We start from the raw sequence: 25,112 nt of genomic DNA, 5'->3' as shown, positions 1-25,112 counted from the left end.
GCACAGCTAAATCACCCCACTCTGTAGAAGAGCAGGCTTGAATCTTGAAGATTTAAGCAGCCTATTTAAAATTTTTTTTTGATATAGAATATATATTGCTTTGCTTTGTGGTTTTTCTTTTTAATTTGGGGGCTTTTTTGCATGCCTTTTGTTACTTTTTTTTTCTTCTTTGGAACAAGATAAAATAAAAAGTGAAAATCACACATTTGTAGCCTCCAAACCTACCTACCAGAGAGGACCACTATTAACAGTTCACTCTGTATTTTAAGAATTTTATCAATGCTTGTTATATTAGTTCAGGTAGACTAATTACCATAAGAAATAGACAAAAATAAAAATGTGTAAGAGCCCTAAGGCAATTGAAGGTTATTTCTTGTTCATGGGACAGTCCTGAGTGGATGCGCAGGTGGGCAGGGCAGCCCTCCTCCATGCAGTCACCCAGGGATCCAGGCTGCAGATCCAGAGGCACTGCCATTGTTCAGACTCACCACGGAGGACATCTTTGCATCCAACTCACTGTGCTGCAATTACTTCCAGGTTTTCCTTCTCTTGGTGCCCCAGCTTCCTGGCAGCATAGCTAGCTAGCCTCTTGCACACTTGGGCCATAATTGCTTAACTCAAAATTGTGTGATTCAAATTCACCCTCCCAGGCATGCTTGGAACTCATTCACATTTGCCGCTTTCACCCTTCTCCTCTTCTCAGAGGTTCTTTGGTACTGACTTCTACTCCTCTTTGCTTCCTTTTTTTTTTTTTTATAATTTTTTATTTATTTATTTGTTTTTTCCCCCAAAGCCCCAGTAGATAGTTGTATGTCATAGCTGCACATCCTTCTAGTTGCTGTATGTGGGACGCGGCCTCAGCATGGCCGGAGAAGCGGTGTGTCAGTGCACGCCCCGGATCCGAACCCGGGCCGCCAGCAGCGGAGCGCACACACTTAACCGCTAAGCCACGGGGCCGGCCCAACTTCCTATCTTTGAAGTATATACCAGCTGTGTTCACTTCTAACATCTGTCTCCATTTAGCTAAACTACTGGCAATCCATATCCCCCTCCCTTTCTTTGCTTCAGCAGAGATTTTATTTTTCTAGGTTTATTGAGATACAATTGACATTGTGTAAGTTTAAGGTGTACAATGTGTTGATTTGATACACATATATTGCAAAATGCTTACCACCATAGCATTAGCTAACACTTCCATCCCGTCATATAATTACCATTTCTTTTTTGTGGTGAGAACATTTAAGGTCTCTCTTAGCAACTTTCAAGTATATAATACAGTATTATTAGCTGTAATCACCATACTGTGCTGATCGCCAGACCTTGTTAATCTTGTAACTGTAAGTTTGGACCCTTGACCCGTATCTCCCCATCCCCCGCCAGCCCCTGATAACTACCACTCTACTCTCTATTTCTCTGAGTTCGGCTTTTTTAGATTCCACATATAGGTGATATCACACAGTATTTCTCTTTCTCTCAGCAGAGCTTTTTTTAAAAATCGCTTGTCAGCAAATGTTAAGCTGACCGTCTTCTTACCTCAGAAAGTGGCTTCTTTCCCTGGTGTTTTCTTGTGGTATCTCTTATCTATCTTTTCATTTTTTTACTCTTTCATTTTCCCCTAGAAACCTATCTCCTCTTTTGTGTCTCCCCCTCTCTTCTCGCAGCCTCTCCCGCCTCTTTCTCCTCTTACACCGGCCAAGTAGTTGCCAGCCTCATTTAATCAGCTGTAATCAACAGCAGTGTTTCATTCCTCTTCCTTCTCTATCTCTAAAGCTGATTCAGTTGGGCTACACTCCCTTTCATTGTGACATTCTCTTGGGCTACTCACTCAAGTCCGATTGTTAGACAATAGTCTCTCACGGAGCAATTTTCCAGACTGCGGACCACACTCAGTTTCCAAACTCTTCTAGATGGTTTACATTTGATTGACAGTAGTTCAAACCCTCCTCCCCAAATGGAAAGCTCTGGCAAGGAGTTTATTACTCATCACACAGAGAGAGAGCACCTGACTGGGCAGAGCTGATAGTCTCTTGGAGGGAAAGGAGGGACAGCTACGAGATTGTGTGGTAGGGTAGCCAACTGGCCCAGTTCACCTGGGACAGAGGGAATTCCAGAGATATAGGCCTTTTAGTTTCAAACCAGGACAAAATTTAAAATCTAGTTTAAAGTGGGTCCTTACACGCAGGGTCTTGGTTGGATAAGGATCATGATATGATAGTGGACGCAGCAAGGCAAAGATTTTGAGGTGAGGGCTTCTAAGAGTCTTGGGATATAAACTGTTGATGCTTTCTGTTGAAGCATTGATGAGTCTTTCGAGAAGTTCCCCTAATGAACAATTTTTGCCTGGGCAAACGTTATAGTAATAAAGACAATGGACCAGTAAGGTTATATTAATACAGACAGTAAACTGAGGTGGAGGAGGGGGTAGACGGTTTCTGTTCTCAGAGTTGATTCCATCTTCTCTTTTCCAAGGGGTGTTTTATACTCAATGTTCTTAGTTAAATACCAAACCTAGTGTTTTGTTTTGTTTTAATTTTGTACAAACATTGCAGCATTCCAATCCCGAGTCTATATCTGTTCTTTCATTCCACTCAGGACAATAACAATAATAAAACTATCGTTTATAGAGTCTTCACTGTATGCTAGGCCACACATCAAACCCTTCATAGGCATTATTTAATCCTCACCAGAGTCCTAAGAAACAGGTGCTGTTATGGTCCCTATTTTACAGATGAGGAAACTGTGGTTCAAAGAGGTCAAAGAACTTGCCCAAGGTCACATAGCCAGATTTGATCTCAGTTCTGTCTGACTGTTCAGCAATAAAAAGGAGCACACTATGGATATATACGACAACGTGGATAAACCTCACAAACATTATGCTAAATCAAAGAAGCCAAACACAGAAGGCTACGTATTTATGATTCCATTTATATGAAATGTCCAGATAAGGCGAGTTTAGAGATAGAAAGCACATCAGTTGTTCCTAGGCAGGGGGAAGGGGGTGGGAATTAACTACCAATGGGCATATGGTTACTTTTGTCATTGATAAAAATGTTCTAAAACTGGATTGTGTCGATGGTTGCACAACTCTATAAATTTACTAAAAATCATCTAATTGTATACCTGCAATGCATGAATTTTATGGAAATTCTCCTTCGATAAAACTGTCAAAAAAATTCCAGAGGCCAGATTCTGAGTCTTCTAGATGTTACCATCAATGACTGGATGCAGCTTCCTCTAGGAATCAAGCCTTAGGTGCCATCCCTAGGGGAAAGGATACAGGTCTTACTGGGTTCTTCTGTTCTCTTCGTGTAAGCGTAGGGAATGCCTTTAAACTCTTTTAACCAATCTACAAATGTTGAATACATTTAATTTTACCAATGAGAGCGCATTTCTAACAGTCACTAATTTTACTAATGCTACTGTGCATTTTGATTAGCATGTATATAAATCTAAGTGGGTAAGTTACAGACATACATGCTATCACACCACGTGTGCTGAAGAGTCTTAAATTACTAACAGAAAAATAAACCCAAGTGAGCTGTTAAGACTCACTACATCCGCTACCTCTGAAAGAGGAACTGACAGAGGAACCTCACTGCCTTTGTTGACTTGCTGTCATCCATCGTGTAATCCACTCAACCTCCCACTCCAGGACCGGGATACTTGCTATTGTTCATAATAAAGATATCTGTCCTCCACAAACCACTGGAGGGGTTTTTCTTTTCTGTTTAAACATGAAAGGGGGAAAAAAAGGCTCTGAGACTACACTTAAGAGAAAGATGGCCCATAAATTCAAATAGACTGAAACTAAGTCAATGATGAGAGAGGGCTGAACAGCTGTTGTGCCCCTGCGAGGAGCTTGTTGTTGATAGGACTGACTCCTGGCAGAAACAGTCCCTGGGGCACCACGTAAATGTGTATTCTTCTCATGAACATTTGTTAAACCTGATTTATCTTGTTTTACCTTTGATAAGACCAGAAATGGATGCATTGTGGTAAATATGTTTCTTGTAACTTTTACAGAGAGATTCGGAATACCAGAAGCTTAACTTATATAGATGCTGGGGCCCTAAAAGAGCTCCCCCTTCTGAAGTTCCTGTAAGTATCAATTCCTCTCCCATTCTATCTTTTCAAAAAAATTTTTAAAGAGAATTATAAAGCTGTTGTCTGAGAAGAATCTCCCTAGGATGATGTGGGCCCGGATCATTTTAGTGGTATGTGGCCTGGGGCAAATTACATCCTGTGACTTACTCCTCATCCTTTCCCATCAGGCAAAGTATCAGATGAAATAATCCATATTTTAAAAACCTTCTCAAAAGTCAGCACATAGTGCTGGGACCAGAGACCTGCTCCAAGAGACGTGAGGGAGAAAATGCCATCATGTATATACAGTCTTTAAACGGAGTATTATAGAACAAAACAAAAAACTCTGAGAACCTATTGGTCAATTTTTTTGGGAAATGGGTATCACAACAATATTAGAGTGACAGTTATGCAGCAAAACAAAAACAAAAACAGAAGCCACAAAGGGTAAAATCCAATCTCTTGGAGAATGGAGGGACAAAAACCGGAAGGGACAGCACTTACTGCTTTGCTTTGGTGACACCTTATGAGCTAACTGTAACCTCCATGAGAGCAGGGACCACAACATTTTTTTTTTTAAATTTTTTGTTTATTGCAGTAACATTGGTTTATGACATTGTGTAAATTTCAGGTGTATATCATTATAGTTCTATTTCTGCATGGATTACATCATGTTCTCGTGTTCACCACCCAAATACTAATTACAATCCATCACCACACACGTGCCTAATTATCCCTTTCACCCTCCTCCCTCCCCCCTTCCCCTCTGGCAATCACCAATCCAATCTCTGTCTCTACGTGTTTGTTTGTTGTTGTTATTATCTACTGCTTAATGAGTGAGATCATACGGTATTTGACCTTCTCCCTCTGACTTATTTCACTTTGCATAATACCCTCAATGTCCATCCATGTTGTCACAAATGGCTGGATGTCATCGTTTCTTATGGCTGAGTAGTATTGACCACAACATTTTTATTCTCTGTTGCATCTTTACTGCCTAGCACAGAGTCGGTGCTCAATAAAAACGTGTTGAGTGGATGTGTAAGTATGGCCTCAGGTTCTCTCGGCACCAGCTGGAAGAACTCTTCCCTTCTCTTCTTTCCTGCTCACACGCGTTGTAAAAGATTAGAACACAAAACGTTATGAGGAAAAAAATAAAAATCAGCCTTAATCCCAATACCCAGAAATAATCACTATTAACATATTAGTTCATTTCCATCTATGGATTTTAAATAAAAGCGTATATCCATGTATATTTTATGAAATAAGTCTTTAAGGATGAATAGAAGTTATCTAGGAAAAGAAGGGAGAGCAGTAGAAGAGAAATACAGAGGGATGGAATAGCATGATAAAGACACAAATACAGGTATAGAACCACATGGCTTATTTGGGGAAGTAAAAGTAGTTCAGTACTGAGGAGGTGAGAGTGGGAGATGCTAGGAGAACAAAAGAGGATATGGATGGGATATGTGGCTGAAGGGATATTTGGGAGCAATAAAAACTCATGGGACAAGGCGTTCACTCCTGTATGAACTCTGAGTTTCAATCAATCAATAACTCTTTGACACGATGATCTTCTACTATGTGCAAAGCTCTGTGGGCAACACACAGGATTATAAAACATTGTCCTTGCCTTCAAGGAGCTTACAATTTAGTTGAGGAGATATTGTACATGAAATTGAAAAATTCTTCTCCTATGGGAGAATAATGATAAGTGACAAATGAGAGGTACATACAGTATTTGAAGGTACAGATAATTAGAGGAGACATCAAAAAGGAGATGGACTTGTTTGGGGTTTTGAAGAATAGAGAGGTCCTGGTCTAAGTCCCTAATCTAGCATTGCCACCCCTTTCGTATATGGCCCCCACTCAGCTCCTGGGCCTTTTGTCACCCTGCTCTTTCACATGAACCCCTATTGCAAGTGAATTACTGATCTTTGAATATACCTTATGGGATCTCACCTCTCTCCTTTATCTGGAATATCCCATTCGCTCTCTTTGAGACCTCTGGCTCCTGCTTCCTCTTCAAATACTATGCCTGCCCCTCTAGAATGAGTCAAGTCTGAATTTGCCTTAGAAGATGTGTCAATGGAACTAGAATTTTCTCTACTGGAGGACTTTCTTTAAAGCTTTATTGGTATGTCTAAGTCTCACCCCATTCCATGCCAAACTTCTAAAAAAAAATCTCTGCTTCCACTATCTACATTCTAGTAGCCACAACAAAGATTAAACCAACTAAATCTGGGAGGCACCAGGAGCCTGAGAGCTTTTGTATTCATGCTGTTTTATGCACATCTTTTAATTTTGACATTTTTGCTCTGATGACACAAACTTTGGAAAGTGGAGACATTGTCTTTGCCTGATTTCCTTCCTTGTCTGGTCATCTTTTTTAACTGCTGCCATGGTACTCCCAGATGACTGCCATGGGGAAACCATTCTTGGCAAAATAATGAACACAATATGATATAGAGTTTGAAAGAGGAAGCCTGGCTTGGAGTTGAATAATTATGTTGTCTTCCTGCCCCTCCTCCCCTTTTCCACCCCCTCCCCCCACACATACACAATGCCTTCCAGTTAGAACAAGGAAATCACACTCACACACACACAAACACACACATACACGTGAAAAGAAACCTGAATTCCTATTTCTGGGAATTCCGCTGGGTTCAAACAACCCTCGGATTCTTCTAAACAGGAAAGATGTTTTGACACACTGGACTGGATTAGATCCTTGCACCTTGACGGAACATAATCTCATCCAAAGGTTAGAACTTGCCCGCGATCACTCAGATATTTAGTGGAGGAGTTAGGATTTGACTCCTGTCTGACTTTAGAACTCATGCTTTCAGCTATTACATTATTTTACTTCCTATGTGTTGATTTTCTTACCTAATTTCTGTTCCTTTTTCTTCTTTTTCATTACTTTAGTGGCATTTTCAACACTGGACTTAGAGTATTCCCTGACCTAACCAAAGTTTACTCCACTGATGTATTCTTTATACTGTAAGTATGCACACATGCAATGTTTGGCAATATTTTATTTGTCACTGACAAGAACTAGAGTGCAGCCATTGGGGTTAGTTGGAGCCAAGTGAAGCGATTGTTTCAAGAAGGAAGCAGTGACCAGCTGTGACAAATGTACTGAGGGATGAAGTAAGGCAAGGACTGAGGAATGGACATTGAGTTTAGCAATTAGTGATTTTTAGCATTGGTGACTCTGACAAGAACAGTTCCAGTGGAGCACTGTTGGTGGAGAAGTCTGGTTGCAGTGGGCTTAAGAGAGAATCGGAGAGGAAGAATTAGAGAGGGTGACCATAGCACACTCTTTTGAGAAGTTTTACTATTAAAAGGGAGCAGAAAATGTCTCAGTAGTTGGAGGATATTGGATCAGGAGAAAAGATTTATTGTGTTTTGTTTTGTTTTAAATGGGAGAAATTATGGTATGTTTGTTTGCTTATAAGAATGATTGAATAGAAGGAAAATTTGATGATGATGATAGTTTTTAATAGCTTTTCAAACACTTTCCCATGCATTGTCACATTAGCTCCTCTCAACCACCTTATAAGGCATAAAAGGAAGTTATAATTTTTCCACTTTATAAATGAGGAAACTGAGGAATAGAAAACCTAAGTGATTTTGTCTGAGCAGAGTCCCAGGGAGCAGTCACTCATGGTGCTCAAACTACTTCCCATGACTTCTGATTTGTGTCCATGTGCCCTTTTCCAAACCCGTGGCACAGTCAATTGTCTTACCTAGTCGTACAGGAGTGGAAGGACGTACGCAGAGGGAGTTACAGGTTGAGATTGCACTACAGAGTCAGAAAAATATGTAGTGATAGAATCCAAACTCTTGGGGTTTTGCTAGGAAAAAATTGACCACACATGGCTGCAGTAGATTTCAGTTCAAAATATATGCAGTCTTGCGGGAACTAGACTGGCTTAGAAATGCTCTCCAGGAGCATCTTCCTGGCAGAGTTTTGCAAATGGAGGACATTTTAGTAATACTCAGGAAATGAAATCCATTGATCCCATTCTCCCAACCTTTCTTAGAGATTCCATACACTTAGAAAACTCTATTTGCTAGACAAAGTGTTTGTCACAGATTCAGAAGTCTCTGAGACTCACCTGCTCCCCTTGCCGATGAGGATTAAGCCAGGAACCTCAGCCCACACCCAAAGCTCACCCACTTACTGCACATTTGGGGCTCTGAGTACATGTCCACCTAGGACAGCTCTTACCACCTCACCAGACCTCTGAGCCACCAGTGGCTAAGAGAGGTCAATGAAACTTAAAAAGAAGTAAGATTAAACTGAATTGTGTCAGGTTATTTTTTAAATGCATATGTGCAGCAAGAGCCCAGCTCCAGAAGGAAAGCATTTTTTTCACCAAGTGTTTTTGTCCTTCTCTTGCAGTGAAATCACAGACAACCCGTACATGACTTCAGTTCCTGTGAATGCTTTTCAGGGACTGTGCAATGAAACCTTGACAGTGTGAGTATTGCCAGTTCCACTCCTGCCAGCAACTGAATTTTCGTTTAGACCATTGTCATATTTTCACAGGCCATTCAAGAACCATAACACCTTAGAGTATGTGCTCTATAGTCTACCAAGGGTTTCACATAGTTAAATAAGAGTATTGCCTTATGGTATGGTACTCTATAGATGACAAAATGGTTTCGGTAACAAGACAAGAGTATTCCCTTATAAAAACGGTCAGCACATTTTATCCGTAAAGGGCCATTTAGGTTTTGCAGACCACATGGCCTTTGTGGCAACTGCCCAGCTCTGCCATTGTAGGGCAAAGCAGCCATACACAATACCTCAGCTCATGAGCATGGCTATGTTCCAATAAAATTTTATTTAAAAAAACAGACAGTGGGCCAGATTTGGCCTGCAGGCCTTATGATGTAATATTTTGTATTCTAGTATCCCCATTATATAGAGAAAGAGCCTGGGGTTAAAGCAAATTGAAGTGACTTTCCCAAGGTCATTGAGTTAGACAATGGTGCTGATAAGGGCTTCTCATACTCTCTGCACTCACACTTTAACTCGGTCATCACAAGCTATTATTAAGTTCCTATAAAGGGACAGTGAATAGAAAACATGGTGCTGCTCTACATCATCATTTTTCCAGAGTTTGAATGGATTCTGCTCTTTAGATGTTCAAAAGGAGATGCTTTATCAGGGAAATTCACAAAATGTTCTAATGGAGAAGTTCTAATAGAGATACAAAAGGTAAGTTAATTCTCCAAGCTGGTAGAGAATTCCCCTCTCATCAAATTAGCCACAAAGTAGAGTTGGGGCTGCATCCAAAGGATCCCTTCTCTCTAGTTTCAGTACCACTGGCCAAGTTTAGGCCTGGTGGGTTTTTTGCCTGGATTGTCACCTACCTTCCATTCTCTGGTCACACTGCAGCCCAGGGGTTCTTTATTGTATATAAACCTGATTTATTCCCTAGCAAAACTGATCCAAGCTTCCATGCAACTCTTCTAATGGGCTGTTTCCAAGCCATTCTAAGTCTATCAATCTAGGCCCTATGAAGCTATCTCAATCTCTGGGACTCTATTCACAGTGGAGCATTTCAGTTCATCCTTCTCCTCGAAACATGGGGGAAGCTCTCTTGAAAAGACAAGAGACTCCTTCTCAGCCACCATTTCATTTGACAGCACAGCAAAGACCTGGGGTCTTAGCCTGCTCAGTCCCAAACCTCAAGGCCATTTACCTCTTCTGTAAAAGTTTCCATTGTGCCATTTACCACTCATCATATGTAAACTCCATTCTCAATTTCTTTACAGAATGTTACCTTCACCATTTGGCATATTTTTCTAAGGACCCCATATCCCAAACAGCCCTCTCAAGTGAAAGCTGCCCATTGTCCCACACCCAGCACGGGGCCCGGTAGGCATTTGTTAAACATCTGAATGAGGGAACCTCATATTTCCTGAAATGTAGGGTGGGGTTGGTGTGGGTTGTCCATCATCTTTTCAGATGATTATTTCTACATTCCTGAAAAAGTCCTTGCTTCTTTGAAGCTCATGCTCAAAAAACTATGAACATGAAAGGATACGGGTCCAATAGCAGAATCTGTACCCATTTCCTGGTAGGATACAGTTTTGATTAACGTTTGCAATCCTTTTTCTTTCTTTCTTCACTATTTTTTCTTCCTTTACTATTTTCTCTTGTCGAGGCCTACTTGTCCAATAAGAGTTTTATTTAATCTCTGAAATGTAATTGCAATAAAGAACATTTTTATTGTCTAGGACCCTCAACAAAGTTTGGAAAAATAGAAATACCAAATGTATAATTCTCATGTCTTCATAAAAGAACTCTAGTTCAGGAAAAATTAACTTTTCTATCAGAGTTTCTCAGCCTCTGGACCTAGCGTCCCTGTGCATTGCAGTCCTCACTCAGGACAGCTTAGTAGCTGGAATTAAACTCATTGTGTAATTATTTAAAACAAAACAAAAACAAAAACAAAGAAAGATTACCTCTTAGTTTTCTACAACTACATAGGATAGATTCAGTTTTTGGGGGACTCTTTTTAACATAGTCGTCTCATAAGTGTCCCTCACTGTGTTAAATATATAGCTAGTTGATCCTCCCGGCAATCTTTTGATTAGGTATTATTATCATATTTTTACAGATAAGGAAACTGACGATAATGGAAGTGGAGGTAGTCTCAGGATCACCTACTGTGAAGTGGCAGAGCCAGGTCTAATTCCAAATTTGAAGTCTCTTGTGTGCTTCTTAATGTGTTACCAGAGTTCACAGGTGGTGAACTAGGTAGTTTTCAGAGTTCCTCTACAATTGCCACTAGCTGTGCCTGACTGTAGCTGCCTTCTCTTATCTCATGCCGAAGCCCCCAATAACCGCCATGCATCCCCATGTGGAACAGAGTTCCCACGGCTGGGGCTTCTTCTCTTGCTGAAAGGGTGTATGCTTTTGGTGGGTCGGAAAAATCGCTTTTGAGGTCAGAAATCCTGATTCCCAACAGCTCTACATCAAGGTGGCTTTGGGAAGTCACTTCCACGTCTCAGTAACTTGACTAGGAAATAAAGGAGATAACACTTCATCCTGGAATGATTGTATGAATTAATTAGTTGCAGAAACATAGCAACAAGTTAAAACATTAAAATTTCCACAAAAGGGCATGGTCTATCTACTTTCTTAGATTTGTCTTGGAAGTTCAATTTAATTAAACCCAGAACCATTAAGGATTTAATCTATGATAAGCCTTGAGGATAAAAATATGGATAAAATACAAATGTGAAATAACATTTTAAATAGAAAATATAAAACCTATGCATTCATATGAATAATGTCTTTAAAAGTGTTCATCTTAAGAAACTACAGTTATCCCTCCATTATTGACATTGGGTTAACTATTACCTGAAACCTCTGTTTTTTGAGTATATGTAGAACATTTTTTAAAAGTCCTTAATGGTGGTAAATCTTTGTTCTTCAAAGTGAATCTGCTTCTGAGAAACAGCTTAACGTTACTAGGAGCTAAGTCTAGAGAGTGGGGATTCAAACTGGGAAGTATTCTATGTCCCAAACAATACATACTGTAAAGTTTTCTTGTGGGAGTCATATGTGGGACCTGAGAACCTTCATGCCCTTTTCTTTTTTTTTTTTTTTTTTATTGGAAATTTTCATCTGCAGTAATATGTTTTCTTCATGCCCTTTTCTGACACTGAAGAAATGAAGCTCAACCCTTGGCAAAGGGCCAGCACCACCTCTTATAGGTCACTGATTTTTCCTCTCTCTGTTGATTGTAGGAAACTATACAACAATGGCTTTACTTCAGTCCAAGGACATGCTTTCAACGGGACAAAGCTGGATGCTGTGTAAGTCAAGGGTAGCCATGGAAACCTCTATCCTCTCCCATATTCTCACTGCCAAGAAAGACCATCCAATGAGTCAGAATTCTGCTAGAGATAGGTTCTACCAGAACATTCCTCAACCCCAGATTTAGTATGACCAAGACTTGAGGAAGATGTTAAGGAACTTGGCAAGAGCCAGCTTTAGTGAGCACTTCATTAACCATTCTAAATCTCAAAGCTTTTATCCTTGATAAAATGGAGAACTATGATGTCACCTTCAGTTAGCTTGTAGGAGTGTGTGTGTGTAAATGTTCGTCTACTATGTACATGAGGTAAAGGGATATCTTTATTTAAGTCCAAAGCTGTTCAGAAAGTAAGATTTTTCTTTTAGTTTTTTCTAACACATTTTCAGGAAAAGTGTCAGTTGATATCTGACTCACTCAGAAATAGCTGAAAAGCCATATCCAACTTTTGCCTTCCCCCCAAATAAATAATGCCTGGAGCAAGACATTGGCAAAAAGATAGCCATTGACACAGGTCTCTGTCTTTGTTGTGCTTTTCAATCCGTCTTTGTAGTGCCCAGTGTCTACACCAGGGGATACTTTGTGTCTGAGAGCTTGTGGACCGGTTCAGCCATACTGGTGTATGTTTTAACCTAATATCCAATAAATGAAAAATAGCTTTCGTTGAGTCTGCTTCTCACAATATGGTGGACTTAGTTAATTTTTAGGGCCCTCCTACTACAAACAACTAGATCATACATTTTAAAAAATACATTTTATGTCATAGCTCCAAGAGAAGGAAATAAAACAAACTAGCAAACAAAGAGCTGAAACCAAAGTGGTGGGTGTTTACAGGGGGTGGAGTTCCCGTAGGGGCAGCTGCCAACATCAGTGGTGCCGGGAGACTAGGCTTTAGTATAGTGAGAAGGCAGGGGAAGTGATGTAAACCTGAGACTCCTGGATTAAGCCAGGGAACCTGGACAAGAGCTGGAGTGGTACTACACTAGTAGCACCTCCTGACTCCCGGCAGAAGTAAATGCAAATATCTAAAGAGGAAAGAATCCCAATGCAGGCTCCCAGATTTTTTAAAGATTAATATCAATCAAATATGAGCTCACAGTCAAAAATCACACATAGGAGAAGAAAAAAACCACTGTGGGTAAGAGTCAGCTGAAGCAACAAACCACAGATTTGTGTTTGATTTGTTTAATGACACTTCATGGAGTATTTTTTAACAATTATATTTTTTCAATTCCAAAAGTTCTATTTGCTTTTTGAAAAATTTGCCTGTTCATTTTTGACAGTCTTGTTGCTTACTCATTTTTGTGATTCCATCTTTGTTTTCCTTTAAACATTTAATACATATAGCTATTTTATAGTCTGGAAATGATCATTGCAAAATCTGAAGGCACATGGTTCTAGATCTGTTGTGTGGTACAGTGCTTCTCAAACTTTATTTTTTTATTGTTAAAATGCAGAATCTTATTAAGTACATCTGGGGTGAGCCCCAGATTCTGCATCTCTAACAAGCTCCCAGGAGATGCTGCTGGTCCATTGACCACACCTTAGCAGGGTGAGGTAAATGACCTGCACAACCATCTGCAGGGGCCCTGGATGCAAAAAAACACATATGTAGATTAAGTGGTGTTCTGGTTTGGGGATTAGGTGGTGGGTTCTGATATGATTCTATTTTTAAAGAATAAATGCTAATAAGTTTTGAAGTCATTATACCTAAGCATGGCTTTCTGAGTTCTGTTTGAGGTGGGGTCTCACTCTTTGCCAGGCTTTGGGTTCCTAGTAGTCTTTATCAAATGAAAAGTTGGAGTACCTTTTTCTAGATTGTCTAGTTGTGGGCTCATTCAGGCTGATGTTAATCATTTTCTTTTCTTTTCTTTTTTGCTGGGAAAGATTTGCCCTGAGCTAACATCTGTTGCCAATCTTCCTTTCTCTCTCCTTTTTTTCCCCTCCCAAAGGCCCAGTACATAGTTGTATATTTTAGTTGTAGGTCTTTCTAGTTCTTCTATGTGAACTGCCACCCCAACATGGCTACTGACAGATAAGTGGTGTGGTTCCACACCCGGGAACCAAACCCAGGCCGCCGAAGCAGAGCACACCGAACTTTAACCACTAGGCCATCAGGGATGGCTCTAGTCATTTTTTAAAATGTATAATTATAGGGGAAATCTAAAAGGACTCAATACAGTAATGTGAATACTTCAACATCAAATTTATTTATAGTATTGCAGAGACTCTACTTCCATCTTAACTTTATCACACAAATCTCACACAATCCTTCATTTATTTTTCAACATATTTATTGATCACCTACAATGAGCCAGGTACTGTGCTGTTCACTGGTGATACAAAGATGAACAAGAGCGATGTGCTTCCTGCCCACACTGAACCACATTCTAATGGAGTCAACTTGAGGGCAGCAATATTAAGGGTCAAAGTACATTAGGGAGAAATGTAACCAATCCAATCTGAAATGTATTTCAGATTGAAAATAACTGAAAACACTAAACATCCAATAATATTTGCCTCCTTGCTTGGAGACATAAGCTTGATTTTCCCTAGATTTATCATATGTTTTTTAAATGATTAGCATTTGATTTTAATATTACATGAGTCTAACCAAATATTTTCCTCTTTGATTCAACTATTCTTAGAAAGCCCTGACCCTTAGGGAAATGATCTTTCCAACTCAAATTTTCTATGAATGAAGTGAGGAATTGGGACTTAAAATAACTAAAGCAGTTTGTATATACTTAGGGTATAAAGATTTCAGAATATGGTCACACTGTTCTAGACATCAGGGGCATCAAGATGTTAGCATTAAGACAACAGAGAACCACATTAGCAAGGGCAGGGGTAGGGATAGTGAAGAAACCTTCAACCACAGCTGATAATATGGCTCTTGAATTCAGTGTGTCCAGCTGACTCTTGCCTGAATCAAAACTACCTTTCCAGAATGCTAGATGAGAAAAAGGACCAGAAACCAACCTTGGATATAGGGTAATTCATTTCTAAAACTTTTATTTTTCCACAAGCAAAGGATTTTAAAGCCCAAGATTAGGATCTATGCTTTAAACTATTTCCTTCTTTATCCTGCCATATTTAGTCACTGGAATGTATTGCCCTTAATTACTCTCAGTTATTTTTTAAGGACAGAGACTTAGGGTATAAAATTCAGACTTTTATGGTTCTCAATATTGGCTGCAAGTTGGAATCACTTGAAGAGATTTGGAAGCATTGATGCCTAAGTTTTACCACCAGACCTTCTGGCTTAATTGGTCTGAGTACAGCCAGGGCATGGGGATTTAAAAATTGCCCCACGTGAGTCCGATGTAAAGGAAAAGTCAAGAACCACTGCTGTGGAGTATGTTATCAATCTTCTTGTCCAATAGTCACATTTTACATATGAAGGTAATGAAGCCCAAAGTGAACTCGTGGCTTTTTTTTTTTTTTTAATGTGGCTTTTTAAATTTGGTAGAGCTGTCTAGTGGCCAAGCCAAAGTTAGGACCTGGATCCCCTGGTTCAAGATTCTTTTCCCTGTGCCCTGCTGGTATGCGTGGTTGCTGACTTACCAGCCACCACCAAGGCATGGACACCCCACTCCTCTGGCCACTACTGCTTGTTTCTTAGCCCAGGAGAATGTTTACACTTCTTGGCTCAGTCTATTAAAGGCACGAAATACAGAAGCTAAAATATCTTGCAGCTGAGAAGTGTGGACTCATGTGAGAGAAAGGAGGCCACTCAAGACTCAAGGCACAACCAGTAGAAGTTTCAGGGAACAGTCACACCAAGCAACAGTGTTATTTGTCAGTGAGAACCTGACTTTACTGACGCAGCAAGGTCACCAAATAAGTGAACTTCTAAGTGAGGTCTGATCGGAGGATGCCTTGATGAAAAGGCAGGCATGGTAAAATGTTATTAAATTCAAAGAATTGGGGTTGAAGTTAGGCCATGTTTGTTGACCATTTTGCTTTGAAACCTCTCATACCTGCTCATAATTGACCTTTTGGTCATGTTTAGAGAACTCCACAAAGACTTCAAGAGATTTCCAAAGTGAATTTTCTGTAATCAGGAGCCTACTATGCTAAGTGGATCTCAGGGTGTCTAGTAGCCTATTATTTTACGGCTTTAGGCATTAATTCAGCCACAGAATATCAAAGGAGTTTAGAAACATTTTAGATTGAAAAGATGGAAAAACTAACAAGGGAATAATAATTTTTATCCCAGCTTCTCCCCAACCTTTGTGGTGAGAGGAGAGATGGGGGAGAAAGCATTTCTCAAATTATATTCCTTGAATTCTCCTTCCATGGTAAGTTAATGGGTGTTACTTTTTTTTTTTTGAGAATCTTTTTTTTTTTTTTTTGAGGAAGATTAGCCCTGAGCTAACATCTGTTGCCCATCTTCCTCGGTTTTTTCCTTTTTTCTCCCCAAAGCCCCAATAGATAATTGCATGTCATAGTTGTACATCCTTCTAGTTGCTCTATGTGGGATACCACCTCAGCGTGGCTTGATGAGTGGCGCTTAAGTCCGCACCCAGGATCTGAATCGGCAAACCCTGGGCTACCGAAGCCAAGTGTGCGAACTTAACCACTACACCGTCGGGCCGGCCCTGGGGGTTGTGACTTTTTAAAAGCTATTCATGACCTTAGAAGGTTAAACAAAGTATACAGGTGGACTTCTCTGGTCTTTTAATAGAACAGTCTGAATTACTAGTTTCCAAAAGGGGGATATAGTATGCAGTGTTTCCCAGGGAGATCTTGGTTCCAGAAGCACCTCTCTGGGCTGGTGTTCCACAGAACACTTTTTGGGGAATGCTAGTGAAAAGAATTTTTTAATATACCACCTTGTTGGGAAGCAGTTAAATTTAACAAGGTTTATGCTAGAGGTGGCCTGTGGAGAATCTAAGAGCTAATAAGAATTTCAGATCCTCTAGTGGTCTTCTGAAATTAAAGCTACCAAAAGATTATATAAGGAGACTCTCTCTACCTTCTCACCAACCTTCTTCTGAGACCATATCATGGACTCTGTGAGAGGCTAAGCTGAGGGCAGAATTATTCTATTGCAGACAATGGATTTTGATTCACTGGTTCCCTGAATTACAGTCTGTTCTAGTCAATGTAACTATCCTTGAAATACAGGCAACAAATCAGTGCGCCATTTTCACTATACTTTCTTGATATTTTTATGTAAAATATTAAAGTTATTTGGAAGAGTTTAACAAACGTGGGAAATATTTCTTAATTGAGAATCATATGCTTCTTGATTTTTAAAAGTCTAGATCAGAGATCAGCAAACTTTTTCTGGAAAGGACCAGATGGCAAATATTTTGGGCTTTGTGGGCCATGGGATCTCAGTTGCAGCTATTCAACTCTGCCATTGTAGTGTGAAAGCAGCCACAGACAATGCATAAACAAATGAGCATGTCTGTGTTCCCATAAAACTTTAAAACAGGCGGCAGGCAGGATTTGACCAACAGTGATACTATGTGGATCTCTGGTCTAGATGGAGGTATTCAGCAAAGATGACCATTGTATGATGAAATATGTATTCTATTTCTCATAATTCCTAGTAAAGGGCAAACATGATATCTGATAAGCAGTTAATATCCAAAATATAAAAAGAATGCATACAACTCAATACCAAAAAGCAAACAATCCAGTTAAAATACGGGAAGAGGATCTGAATAAACATTTTTCCAAAGAAGACATACAAATGGCCACAGGTACATGAAAAGATGCTCAACATCACTAATCATCAGGGGAATGCAAATCAAAACCACAATGAGATATCACCTCATTGGGATAGCTATTATCCAAAAGATAAGAAATAACAAGTGTTGGTGAGCATGTGGAGAAAAGGGTACCCTTGTGCACTGTTGGTGGGAATGTAAATTGGTGTAGCTGCCATGGAAAACAGTATGGAGGTTCCTCAACAAATTAAAAATAGAACTACTATGTGATCCAGCAATTCCACTTCTGGGTATTTATTCAAAGAAAATGAAACCATTAATTTGAAAATATATATACACTTCCATATTCATTGCAGCATTATTTACAATAGCCAAGATATGGTGACAACTAAGTGTTTATCAATGGTGAATGGATAAAGAAAATGTCGTGTATACACACACACACACACACACACACACACACACAATGGAATACTATTCAGCCAAAAAAAAGAATGAAATCTTACCATTTGCAACAACATGGATGGACCTGGAGGGCATTATGCTAAGTGAAATAAGTCAGAGAGAGAAAGACAGATACATATGATCTCACTTATTTGTGGAATTTAAAGAATGAAACAAAACAAAAAAACGAAGCTCATAGATACAGAGAACAGATTGGCAGTTGCCAGAGGCAGGGGATGAGGGTGAGCGAAATGCGTGAAGGAGGTTAAAATGTACAAACTTCCAGCTATAAAATAAATAAGTCAGGGGCCGGCCCAGTGGTGTAGCGGTTAAGTGCACACACTCCGCTGCAGCAGCCTGGGGTTCACAGGCCCGGATCCCGGGCACAAACCCACGCACCGCTTGTCAAACCATGCTGTGGCGGCATCCCATATAAACTAGAGGAAGATGGGCATGGATGTTAGCCCAGGGCCAATCTTCCTTAGCAAAAAGAGGAGGATTGACATCAGATGTTAACTCAGGGCTAATCTTCCTCACACACAAAAATAAATAAATAAATAAAAATCAGGCAGATGTAATGTACAGCATGGTGACTATAGTTAATAATACTGTATTGCATGTTTGAAAGTTGCTAAGAGAGTAAATCTTACAAGTGCTTGTCACATACAAAAAAATCTTGTAACTATGTATGGTGTTTGGTGTTAACCAGACTTATTGTGGTGATCATTTTGCAATATATACAAATATCAGATCATTATGTTGTACACCTGAAACTAATAGACTGTTATATGTCAATTATACCTGAATTTAAAAAATCATTAATAAAAAAAGGACAAGCATGGGATAAAGATAAGAAGTATATGGATAAAAATATTTTAGGGTTTGAAAGTTCAGATCCAACTGTAATAGAAAACAAAGATCTTTTTTTCCAATCAGTATTTTGAATCCAACTTGAACCTCTGCTCCTGTCATGAAACAATGTTCCATCTATTCATCATTCTATCCTAAGTTTCTGATTCCTGATTGATGGAAAATTACTTTTTCTTAGATTTGAGCACTTCAGTAAAAGATATGTAAATCCAAGATGAAATCAAGATGATGATCATGATAAGGAGGCCTGGGACTAGAGGAAGATAGGAGTTGAGCTGTAGATGGAGAAAACAGAGGTCAAGTTTCCATAGTAATAATAAAATAGTGTTCACACTTTGTGATTTTAACGTAGGACTGTTGCCTCTGGTCTCAGTGCTAATTGTGATTTTAAACTAATGTAAACACATCGGTATCTTATAATTATCCTAATAGTGCTCAAAGATTTCACATAGCATATTAGCAATTTGGTAAATTCCCCAGAAGTATGTTCAAATATCTTTAGGTCCTAATTTAAACAATGTGTCATCCAAAAGAGAATTATTCCTCATCATTCATTTGCTGAAATTAGCAGATTTGACCTCATTTAGACCTATTTTTTTAGTGTAGCTGAAGAATATGATTGCAGCCAAGTTGGACAAATTCCACATTGAGAACAAGCACTGATGCCTCAGCAGCAGTTGGGTAATTAGTTAAAAGTTCATGAAAATTATAGCAGATGTGTAAAGCACATGGTCCTGTGATTTCATATGGAACCAAGCACACTGTCATCACTCAGATGGGAAATTAATAATAATACAAGCATCCCTTGCTCAACCGAAGTTGAACTGCTCTCAGGCTCAAGTTAAGTCACACATTCATTCTCTGTAACCTCTTTTCCATCCTCTCTTTCCACACCATCTGGTGTGGAGATATGTTGCTTATTTCAGAATGTCTAATTCTCTGTATTGTATTTTCTACTGTCAAACTTTAGTAACTAGCTACTATCTGACAGTAAACATTTGGGCAGGGAAAAACATACCATTTTGATGTGCTAAGAGACACTAATCATTAGGAACAGAGAAGTCAACACGATTCATGTGCTAATTAGCATTACACATTAGCTGATTAGAAGCAAAACACCACAGCTTGGAGCACTGGGAAAACGACGATGGAGGAGATTATAGGAGTAAGCAGGCTATTATTTCTCATGGAGTAAGTATTTGAACAGCTTGTAGGATATGCTCCAAGGCTGGCTTTTACTGCTGCCTCTTGAAACCGTGAGCATTTTCTCACCTGTTACTGTTTACAGACAGGTGTCCTGATTTCTGCTACCAAAAGGATTTCCGTGGAGCAATGAGGCCTGGGCAGGGGTTCCTCTTAATCTTTTAAATAGCCAAAGCTATGAGAGGGAAACATGGTTCCCCACAGAAGTGTTCCCATGAAAGTCTCACAACATAAACAGGTGCCAGCCCAAGTTTCCCCTACAGGGATGATGGAAATGCAGCTCTATCTTGGAGCCAAAATGTATCCTAAAACTCCCCGGACAGCAAAGATCAGCAGCAACCACAACTTTCCTTGCCACAGTGTCATCGTCCTCCCTCTGACATGGGTCACTTCTTCATCTAAGCATAGTACAGGAGGTGCCTCTAGCTAGGAGTTTCCTAGCAACTGGACTTTCATTTGTTCATCCAGCATGTTTTCACTGAATGGCTGCTATGTGCCAAGAGTGAGTCCATTGGGGAAGGATGTGAGACATAATATTGTATCTATAATACTGAGTTCGTCAATAGGATCTTCTTCGCCAACTCTTTCCTGAAGATCTTCAGTTTTCTGACCACATTATTCTTCCTTAACTGTGAGATACACAGCACTTAAGTCAAGGCAGGGCTTCTTAACTCCCCTCCCCCCATATGAAAGATCTGGCAGATCTTTTCTAGGAAGAACTTCATTTCTTCCAAGAAGTTCTCAAAAGTGTATCAGTCTTCCAGTGAGAAGGTGTTGAACATACACATTTAGCAATGTCTATATTATTTTTAGATGAGATACCAGTTCTTTTCTCATAAGCCCCTCCCATGATTTGTATTTTAGAAATCCTGATCTTCAAGAAGTCTTTCCTTTCACCTCTGACTCTAAGACTTTCTACTCTCTTTTAAGTTCATCTTGTCCTTGCAAGAGATAGTTTAAATGGTCACACACCCTCTATAAAATAATCATTGTCTGGAGTAGGGTACCCATATAGCCTACCAAGATTTGTGACTGATTTACCGAAGCTTGTCTACAGAATGTGGATTCCAGAAGAACCAGGATAAGTCATGGTCAAGGAATCAGTTTAATTAGATTGACATTCCCAGCAAACATTATATGAATAATGGGGCTGATGGAAGTACTTTCTTCGTGGATACTAAGGCTTCTGCTGATGTATTTCTCCACCCATCCCCTTAGCTTCAGAGGGAAGGTGGGATCGTCAACCTGAACTCAAGGATAAAAGCTTCATGCATTGTCACAAACTGTCATAATAAGGCAGCCCTCTAAACTGCTAAAGGCAGAGTGATGGTTTCATTTTTAAGCACCTAAATTATCTCTAAGAGATAAAGTGCCCAAACAACGCTGTTGGTTTTAGAGAACACGGCCTCCCCCAAGACTCAGTTCATCTCCGTTCAAGTTGGCTGCACCCTCTCTCCATCCTCCTTCTCCCCTCCTGGACTCTGGCTGGCTTTCCCAGTTTCAAATCTCTGCAGCTTTTCTGGTAAACTGCAACGCTTGTCCACCAGCCTCCTTCTCCTTGGGGGTGTATTGAATATCAGATGAAAACACTGCAGAATTGGACCAGCAATTATTTAGTTTTATAACAATTTCTAATGATCAGAGCAAGCCGATTTTCACTTGCAGCAGTCAGAGATGAGGAAAAACTGAGATGAGCTCACCGGTCCTTGCTTGATTTTTAGCAGTCTGGGAACAGAATGTGATCTGCAAGTTGCACGGTCCAAAGAATACAAAAAGAAACGCAGGCCAGTGCAGCACTTATGCTAAGCTTAGTTGTCTTTTTACAAAATCTTGTTGTTCAAGATCTTCTCTCCAGTTGTTTCTCCAAGGTGGCTCTTGCCCATTCTAGCTATCACTGACCAAAGGAAATCTATGGACACAGTAGGTTCAAGGAGAGTCAAACAGTGATCAAATGAAGCCTGTGATTGAGAGCCTTACATGATAGCCATTCATCAAGAAAGTCAATTGGCCACCACACCATATGCTGAGTCTTCTATTCTTTCATTCTCCTATTTTTTCCTTAAGGCAATCACATGTGTCACCCTAAAAGTTTAGCATCGCCCACCTCACTATTTTGGTGGAAATGTGCATTGATTTTTTATTCACTCATTTACACATTCATTCAACAAATAGTTATGGAGGCACTGAACTTGGCACTGGTGATACAGAATAAGACAGAGAGCTTATTATTCTGATTGGGAAGCAGATGATGAACAAGTAAACAAATAAATAAAAAAGGTAATTACAGATTGTGATAATACCGTGAAGGAAATAAAGAGTGCAATGAGGAAAACTGGTGGTGACTACTTTAGATTAGGCAGTTCTCAACCTCAATTTGAGAAAAAAATGGAAAGAATCACAAAATTTATACTAATTTATGAGACTTCATTGTGTGACGTTGTAGTACTTACTTGCCATTTGGTTAATCCCTCATCCTGCCCAGGAGAGGGAGACTTCATTGGTGGTTGGTAAAACTTCCTCCAACTGTTCCAATGAAGACTCATCTCTGGCTCCAAGGCCACCCTCTCTTATTCTAAGTAGTTCCATTCTCTAAAAAGGACTGGAGAGGAGCAGAGCTGCTGGGCCAGGAGAGGTTGAAGGTATTGTTCCTGCCTTTGCCTTCTGAACAGGAATAGTGGCTGCCTTCTCTGAGGTCAGCCGCAAATGAAGCCACCGCCCCTCTCCCCATCTCAGATTCAGAGAAAGAGAGGAACATCCAATTAACCAAGGAGAAGTTTCTCTGTGAGGCCTCTGGAGAAAGAATCCTGACCAAAAGTCCTCATGTCACACTATTATTATTAGCCATTATCCTTGAGAATTTTCCATCATGAAGAGCAAATACCATACATAGAATGATGGAAGCATTATCCGTATCTAAGCAGACCTCCTAAAGGTCTCTGTTGTATTCACTTTGTATCAACAAATGACCATTCACTAACTCTTAAATTGACTAGACTATGTGGTGAGTTATTCTAAATATGTGCAAACTGAGATCATTTATAACAAGGATATATATGTGCTTTGTTTCTTTTTAGATAATTCGGTTCTCTAAAAACAGTTAGGGGGGAAAAGGCCAGTTTCAAAATCCTTGGAAGCTTTTATCCACTTGGAGGTAATTTTATGTTTCAGAATCACTTTGTGACTTAAATTGCTTCAAAAATATTTTACCCGCAAATGCCCAATGTGTTTTCAAAATGGAAAGATCAGTGTGCCCATCAAAACCCTTCATGAAGGATATACTCTGTAATCTTATCTATGTAACTTACCCCCAAAATAGGATTGTCAGAGAAAATACAGGCCACCCAATTAAATTTGAATTTCAGATAAACAACAAATAACTTTTTAGCATAAGAATGTTTCAAAAATTGCATGGGGAATACTTATACTAAAAAGTTATTCATTGTTTACCTGGGCATCCTGTATTTTATTTGCTAAATCTGGCAACTCTGCCCCAAAGAAAAGATCTGAATCTCTAACAGTCCCTATCACCACTCACCACCTTCATTCCATTCCTGATTTAAGCCTAGTCTACAAAAGTAAATAGGAATATTGTTCAATATTGAGAAACAAAGTTGATATTGAAGAGGACTGAAAAATACAATTTCCCTTGCCAGGTAAATGGGGAATTAGGCAACTTTTATAAAACCTGGGTAGGCAAACTTGATCATAAACATGCTCACTTTCAAATAGTTCTGCAGTATTTAATGTGTATAAACCTTGCACAATTAACCTAGAACGTTTTGAGTGCTTAAGCCAGAAGAAGGTAAGGTGTTTTCCAGATTCTTAAAAAACAGTTAATAGCTAGGGAGACCATTCTCACATTTTATATTGGTATTTGTATTAATTTGCTTAACCTCACCTAGTCCATTCTCTCTCCCTCTCTCTCTCTCTCTCTAGCTACCTGAACAAGAATAAATACTTGACAGTTATTGACAAAGATGCATTTGGAGGAGTATACAGTGGACCAACCTTGCTGTGAGTAAGACATACAAAAGAATATTTCAGTCTTTTTTTAATTTAATTTTATTTTTTGGAAGGGAGGGGGGCATTAAGAGGAGCAGCTGATGCTCATGGGTAGGGAATATTGTTGTCCTGGATAAAGGTTTCTGCTAGTACTTTTCTGCCAAGTTGTATAGGCTACTGCTTGGAAGACAGTCCTTGTTCTTTGAGACTCAGAGGGCCCCATGCTCCACCGTGCCATCCTGATGCTTGATCAGGCAGTCACCTTGGTGTGGATGTTCATGGAAGTCGTCTTGTGGAAAAAAACAGACATTTTTGAGCACCTGCTGTTTGCAAAATTCTGAGACACGAGGTCTACAAATTATAAGTGGAAGGAACCCTAGTCTTTGCAGAGAAAAATGTATATGAATATGCATTGCCTTGCACAAAGAAGGAAGAGTATAAATGATAGTTTGATTCATATCTTGAAGAACTTATAATCATTGGGGAAGATGGGATGTAAACATTTTCAAAAACAGCATAGAAAAAAGTACCCGTTTGTGCATTTCCTCTGATTTACACCTCCACATCCAATCAGTGATCAAGTTCTGTCAATTCTGTCTCTCTCAAGTCTTTTTATCAGCACTGTCTTCTCCATGCCCTTGGTTTTGCCTTGGTTTAGAATCTTACCAATGAGCATCTAGTCAAGTCCTTGCCAAGGTGGAACACTGTTCCCCAGGAGAAGCACAAGACAATCTAGTAAAGGCCAAAAGAAATAATAGAGGGTCTATTTATACTTATGTTGTAAAAAATTAGAAGAAATTAAGTTTTGCTAATATTTTATATACAGATGACCACTGTCCCTCAGGTGTCAGGGAATGGATGCGTCCCGAGAGAACAGTGGGTAATCCAGTCTCAATGACTTAACACCCTCACTCTTTCACTTTTAACAGGTACTTCACTTTTATATTGAATGCACCCAGTTACGTGGGTTTACGGCCTTATT

The 25,112-nt window shown here is 39.6% G+C and overlaps 1 protein-coding gene across 1 annotated transcript in view; it reads left to right on the top strand.

Moving 5' to 3' along the window:
* Positions 1–25,112, top strand: part of TSHR (thyroid stimulating hormone receptor) — a 63,646-nt gene that overhangs the window by 11,228 nt on the left and 27,306 nt on the right. The window contains exons 3-7 of the mRNA XM_087447772.1: positions 4,024–4,098; positions 7,012–7,086; positions 8,495–8,572; positions 11,860–11,928; positions 24,065–24,142. Of these exons, the coding sequence (XP_087303898.1) occupies positions 4,024–4,098; positions 7,012–7,086; positions 8,495–8,572; positions 11,860–11,928; positions 24,065–24,142 (375 nt within the window). The remainder of the gene's footprint in view (positions 1–4,023; positions 4,099–7,011; positions 7,087–8,494; positions 8,573–11,859; positions 11,929–24,064; positions 24,143–25,112) is intronic.

This window comes from Ceratotherium simum, chromosome 24 (genome assembly GCF_057802395.1).
Source record: "Ceratotherium simum simum isolate JZ-2026a chromosome 24, ASM5780239v1, whole genome shotgun sequence".
NCBI classification, from domain to species: Eukaryota; Metazoa; Chordata; class Mammalia; order Perissodactyla; family Rhinocerotidae; genus Ceratotherium; species Ceratotherium simum.
Note: the sequence above shows the minus strand (reverse complement) of the source record. Positions and strands in the feature narration are given on the sequence as shown.